The 6,833-nt window shown below is 41.2% G+C and overlaps 1 protein-coding gene across 1 annotated transcript in view; it reads left to right on the plus strand.

Moving 5' to 3' along the window:
- The window catches only part of LOC137996199 (uncharacterized), a 260,410-nt gene continuing 253,577 nt past the window's right edge, over positions 1-6,833 (plus strand). Inside the window, exons 1-3 of the mRNA XM_068841623.1 lie at positions 1-2,101; positions 5,665-5,922; positions 6,391-6,833. The exon at positions 6,391-6,833 is cut by the window's right edge and continues 196 nt beyond it. Of these exons, the coding sequence (XP_068697724.1) occupies positions 1,702-2,101; positions 5,665-5,922; positions 6,391-6,833 (1,101 nt within the window). The 5' untranslated portion in view covers positions 1-1,701. The remainder of the gene's footprint in view (positions 2,102-5,664; positions 5,923-6,390) is intronic.

Genomic DNA, 6,833 nt, shown 5'->3' on the forward strand with positions numbered 1-6,833 from the left:
TTTAAGCAAAGCTAATGCGTGTTTTATGAAAACTTGAAGTTTAACAGCGTGTAAAAACAAACCAGACAATTATCAAATTTCCCCGCCACGGTTTTTTAGATCAAGGTGTGAAGAAAACACAGCGATGTCGCTCGCTCTCTCCGGTTAAATTCTGACCGGCAACGAACTCAATTTGTGAAACTACATACTTTTGGAAAATGATGGCTATTTTAGGAAAGATTTTTATTTCTTGCCTTAATTTTTAAAAATATATACTTAAGCTTTATTGGGGTTTTTGTGAAACGTGTGACCGTGACGCAGCGACAACGCGAGGTTGTCATTTGGGGTATATGATACCTTAAGTCATAGTTAATATAAAAATATGTGCTTACTCCAATCATAGCGAGGGATGCTTTCGAACGTGGAAGCAAGAGAGGAAAATTAGTTCCTCTATGAATCCTTTTTTCTTTTGGACTGTTTCATAGTATCTCAGCCCGTGGCAGTGGTCGAGGCGGAATATCTAGTTGGAGTCGACTAGGGCTACTACAAGTGTACAACATCTTGTAGCCCTGCTCTTACCAAATGCAAGCCTCACATATGTATGCAAACGCACCGCGCTTCCTATTCAAATCAAGTCACTGCAATTATGACAAGTAGAGGCTTCGGGGATTTTACTGTTTCCTGTCTGTCCTAGATTTTAGTCACCGACCTTGTTTTGCCTAACTAAATATTTTGAGCAAGAGCCGATTCAAAGTGGATTTCACCAGGAGGAGCCCATTACCTGATTTGATTTAGTGATGTGGTATGTTAGTCGGTTGGCCAAACCAGCCTTTTTTAGGTACAATGAGAGTTGACATTGGATTGTTTTGCCCTAGTTCCCCGCCTCCTCTCAACAAATAAATCTGGTAGATTCCCGACATCTGGGGAAAATCTGGGACGGTCGGGAAAGGTAATGTGGACCCCGCCCGGGAGTTGAGATTGCGTGACGATTGTCCCGTGTCACGAGCGTTGGACAATTTTTTGGCGCGTTTTCGCAGGTCAATGAAAGCTCCATTGTTGTTTTCGGTTCAGCTCAAAATATTCACTTCTTTCATAAAAAAAACCTAGTCACTCAAGCTCAAGCTCATTTCAGTCCTAAAGGTCAGTTAAGGCGTAATTTGTTCAACTTCAGTCCGAGGATAGTTCATGAAATCTAAATTTCTCCACGGAAAGATAATATCATATCGATCTGTCGGAAGCGGATTGAATTTCAACTAATTTCTTCCAATTTTTAAAATCAGTATTTAACTCTTCCCATTCGCGTTCATTAGCAGCTGAGTGCTTTTGATCGACGTTGTGTTCTTTGGAAATTTGCTTCCTTTAGGAAATCTCAGGTAGATAAAAATCGTTGAACTGATTGCACTTCAAGATAACTCGACCTCGGACACGTAAAGGCCAAAAAATCCTCACTTAATCATTGGAAATCAGAAGTTTTCTTGGACACAAAGGTTTGTGGTTTTTTCAATTCTTCCTTTTCCGAGTTCTTTTTGTCTCAGTTAGCGGCAAACTTTTTCCCAAAACAGATCATTGTTTTTCAGTTGTCTGCCTCTTGGATGTGAAGATATCTTTGCAACAACAAGGGAGGAGATCTCTTGCGGTTTAGATCTTTCATACACTCGCAATTTTAAACAAAGTGAACTGCAATGCGAACCCTGTGATCACTGTATGTATTGAAGAATTGAAATGGCCCAAATTATTCTTCAAACTTTTGCTGCTCTGTCCCTCCTGGCATTTGTCTTCAAAGCTTCGGACGGCGTGAGTTCGAAGACGTGTGCGCTACCAACATTATCCGGCAATAAATACTCAGCCTTCACTGGAAAAATAACTGCGTTATTTCGGCAATCGAACGGTCGAACCACGGCACTTGTCCAAGTGCTAAATGTGTACCGAAGAGACTCTCAACTTAAGAGTTTTGCTGTTATAAACGCGATCGATCGATCGAACTCGTGCGGCCAACATCAACACAAACAAGGAGATGCGAGACTTTGGATAACAAAACGACATTCGAGTGGAATGTTGACAGGAACGGCATCTTTACCAGTAACGATGGAAATGGTTGATCAAGTATTGGAAGCTCTTCCAGGTGAGTTTCCATAATACTTAGTTTATTGCGACCGTCGGTATCAAGGCAGGAATTTGCATGACATTGCACTATTCCCTCAAAATTGCGTGTGTGTGATTTGTTATAATAATCAAAACAAGTGTTTTGACCTCACGATTTTAATATTTGATAATCAAGGTCGATTTGTTTTGGGGGGTAAAATTTTGTGGCATAGCAAGTCTTTTTCCTATTTGGTTTTACTTCGAAGCCGATTTTGTGGATTTGAAGGAAATGAGAAGATGCAACTTATAATGCAGTAAAAAACTGCCCTGCGAAAGGGAATTTAGAATTTATCTGTTACATAACGTGTTCGATTCTAGAGACGACGATTTTGTTACTTAAATTAGGAAGCTAAATCGCAATTTTCTTTTTGATATTTTGCTGAAATGGCCAAATATCAAGGCGAGTTTTATGGAAACTGATGCAGCATCAGAAGGTGAGAGAAGCTCAAAAATTTTTGGTATCAAACACGTTCATTAAATAAATCAACCACTATGGTGAAATTTGTGGTTAATTAAACTTCGATCAACTCGATTGATATGAAGATTTCCGTATTTGCCAAACCTTTATTACCGAAATATCCCGCATTTCGTTATATGATAGACGGTATCCTAATTTTCGGGTGTTTTTAAAAAGTCCCTTCGTTCTGAGGACATGTTTCTATGAAATTCGATACGCATATCAAAAACAAGTTCTGCTCAATTAATTAGGAAGTCGACAAAAAACCGCATAGTGTATCCTCGCGGTCCTCAGGAAAAGTCTGTGTCATGGAAATCTTCAAATCTGAACGCCCTCAAAGGACTTTGAGTTCATAACAATGGCGGATCATAGGTTTTACCGGACAATGTAAGACTGGAGAAAACTCTTAACGTAAAAAAGACGTTGTTGTTTTTTTTTGCAAGGCACACACTCTTGTCAGTCACGCAATCTTGCCGTGACTAACCAGAACGGACTTCGGTTTTACTTTTAGTACACGAAGCCTTACAGATGGAAACCCAGTTAACTTTCCTGCAGTATCTTTGAATTTTTTAAGAGTTTAGCCACAGAATACAGGGCAAATGTACTTCTGCCTTCTGATTTGGAGCAATAACACCAGAGGATTATAGTTTCCGGCTTCAGCAGAATTCTTGATAGGCTAAAGAAAAGCATGCTGTTTAAACAAAAAAATCCTTTCCGACAAATCTCGAAAGTTCGAACAAAATGAATCGATCCTTGTGGTACCCTGAAGGCACATATTCGAAGTGGCTGGTCGTCTGAGGACTCCTACGCGTTCTTAGAAGATTTTATTCAATTTGATTTAAGTTTTAAAATAAATAGATTAGTGTTACCCGTATTTCGGTTTACTTTCAGTTATATTTCACCGACGTGGTACTGAAACGCTCTCTTGGTGTTAACAGTGCTTAACTTCGATAATGCTATTAAAAGTGAACGCTAGTAGTTTAATGAAACGTGTTACTTTTACCAGTTTTCAGAGCTATTTGTAACTCAGACTGTTTTCTTAAGTTTTCCGATAATTAAGTGCTAGCTCAGTAGGTAATTAGTCCTCTGAAAATTCCGTTTTAGCTTAAAACTCTTTTGCGCTCTGTAAAATGAAAGTGATACACACTTAGTGTTTAACAACTGTTATCGTTTTAAGATCTAAAGTTCTATTTTAAAGCATTTAAAAGCGGAGCTTTTTAGTGAATCGCGTCGTTGGGGAATTATTGAAGATCCTACCAGGACTTCTCAGATGATTTATTTGTGGGTGTTTTGGCAGTCACGCGAAAAGTAAATCATTGTTTTTTGCGAGGAAAAAAAACAACCGTTCTTTGGCAACGTGTAGAATACACCCAGCTGCGTAGCCAACAACCAAGCAAATGGTTGCTGGAACACGAAGACGAAGGTTAAAAATCGCTGAGTATTAAAGCTTGGGCGACATACAATTTTACAGTTGCCGGAAATTCGCACCGGGGTGGATTAATCCTTTACGCTGAAAAATATGCTCGAAGCATGGTTAGCGCTGATCAGGCTTCGAGAAACCGGCCCCTGCAGCTCGCAAAACATCTAACCCAGTTGTTGAAACCAAGAGTAAATTCTTTAGGACCAATCGGGGTAATCTAGGTGGATTTGCGAGAGTCTCTTCCATGAAGATATCATCTTACGTGCATGTTTTAGAAGTCTGAGCGAAGAAAGTTTGCCAGGTTTGAGAATTCGGATTGATTCTGTGAGTCCAACCGATTGTGTGGCTTAAGATATCGAGAAGGATTTCTAAATTAAGTAGTCTACACTTCCGTTGTCAAATTGCATTTTTTTGCACCCCAAAGAGTTTATTCAGATTTTAATCAGTCGTATTTAAAAACCGCGAAGCTTAAAATGGCCACGCCCTTTTTAGAAGATTTTACTAATGCGATATTTTCGGTCACGAAGGCCGTAGCCTCACAACAGAATGAGTCTAATCTGCTTTATCTAACGCAGTTTTCAAATGTGTCAAATGTAATTTAAATACGCGAACTGATTGTCTGAAAATTATCCTGCGACATCTACCAAGGAGGCTCGGAAGGGGTTCCAAAGGAAACAGTGAGTTTTCAATGGAAAAGGATTACAATACTGTCGATCTTTTCAGCAGGAAAACGGTTTGATACAGGTTTGATGCTTTTCCCAGGAATTTTTTAGGGGCGTCTGTGAGTCTTTGACTGTTGCTATGGCAACGGTAAAGCATTCTAATAAAAGACCCTCAAAAAATCAGTTGTTGGAAAAATTGTCTTAATGTCTTAAAAAGTAATTCGGTGACCTAGTATTTTTTCAAATTTGGAAAACCTTCTTACCTAATACGAATTAGGAAAAATTTATCTGTTGGAGGATGAAAAGCAAATACCACTAGATAATTTTATTTGAAAAGAAACTTTCTCTAAGACTGCGAAAAACGAAAGACGCCTAAATACATGCGGTTTTTGCATGAAAAGGAGACCTTTTTTGCGGTTTGAATAGAAAGCGTATCACATTGTACTTTACGAGAGCTACGTCCTCGCCCTAAACAAAAGTTGTCATCGAGGCATCCATTGCTTTTGGCAGCTAAAAGTTAAGTATTGAACTGAACGCGTCTAAGGCCCGTTCCAAACACCGCTCCATTCATGCGCCGAACCTAGCTGATGAGTTAAGAGTGGCAGAAGAGCGGCGTTTGAATCAGTTTGGTTCGGTAGGTTAGGTTTGGAGCGGCCAACAACGTTAAATTCGGCAGGGTCTGTCGCACTATGCGACGTTGGAGCGTCGGGTGATTCACACGGCGCTCTTGTCATGTGCCGAACCTAACGCATAAATTGTGATATTTCATAATCTTACCACAATACACTCCGAAGTTTTACATGTACGTGGGCCCCTTTACCATTGTATTTATTTCAGTTAGGTACGGCGTATGAATCAGTCGTCGCTCCAAAGTCGCTCTTTAGTCAAACTTTATTGAGTTAGGTTCGGCACATGAGCGGAGCTGCGTTTTGATCGGGTCTAAAGCAACATTGCTTGTAGGTCAGGTTATGTATAGGTATTTTTCGCATTTTTCCTTTTGTCAGGTGATTCCCTTGTCAGTAGCGAACAGCGGGCCTTCCAACAGGGTAGTGTACCATGTAATGAACGCAACTGTCAATATGGCGGCCAATGCACTTTGGATCCCAACGGTTTGTCGAGGTGCGAATGTCGGATTTACTGCTCCAGGGAAAAAGATCCTATTTGTGGAACAGACGGTGTCACATACAAGAATCCCTGCAAGATGAGAGCCGCAAGATGCCAAAAACAGATGGATATTACACGCCTTCATTTCGGACAATGTGGTAGGTAACGCGCAGTTTAAACAATGTAGGCGTTAGGAAAGAAAGACGTTTGTCACTGGAAGTGTATAGAGCGTGAGAGGCTCTAGCTTTTCACGCGTGACCTCCTCTCTCCACGCCCAATCTATACTCACATGCCGTTCCTCCCAGAAAATGACTGATCGCAAAAGAATGGACTGTTCTAGTACTTCACTCCAAGCGATTTTGATTTCTTGATCTTTGTCACTGGTCAATAATTAAAACTGCTGCATAGAAATGCTAAGATGAAGGGCTGTGCGAACGCGCTGTCACAGTAGTCCACACCGCGAGGGCGAGGTGTGGATCGGTGAGAAGCTTGTAATCGCATGCCACCGGCAATCGGGAGTTCATATGTTCGACTCCCGTTAGAGCACTGGCAATCTCGTCCTCGGGATCTTGGAACATCTTAAAACGTTTTGATGTATCGCGGATATTTTTATTCTCATATTGCAGGCGCCACAAGCTGTGCCGGCCTGAAAAACGCTGGCTTCGCCTCCGTGGACGGTGAATACCTCATATACGTGCACACGGAGTGTGACACGCCAATAAAGGTCTACTGTCATGGGATGAATACCAGTTCCCCAAAAGAATTTATTACACTGCCTTCCGGGGTACAGAATAATTACGCTTACATCTACGCCAAGCGATTGCCACATAGGCCGTATTCAGCTCGATTCAGATGCTCAGGGAAAGCTGGGAAAATGGATTATTCTGCAGCAGGCCTGACGAAGTTTCGTAAGGTTCGGGTCGACCTTACGAGACTGGCGATTGACCGCAACGATTTCACGTTCGCCAAGTCGGATCCGATCTCCAAGAGAATTCCATATGGTTCGGCCGGGGATTGCTTTTCGATGCATTATGGTGGAGCTTGCAGAAGAGGACACTTCAAAGTTGAT

This window comes from Montipora foliosa, chromosome 3 (assembly GCF_036669935.1).
Source record: "Montipora foliosa isolate CH-2021 chromosome 3, ASM3666993v2, whole genome shotgun sequence".
NCBI lineage: Eukaryota > Metazoa > Cnidaria > Anthozoa > Scleractinia > Acroporidae > Montipora > Montipora foliosa.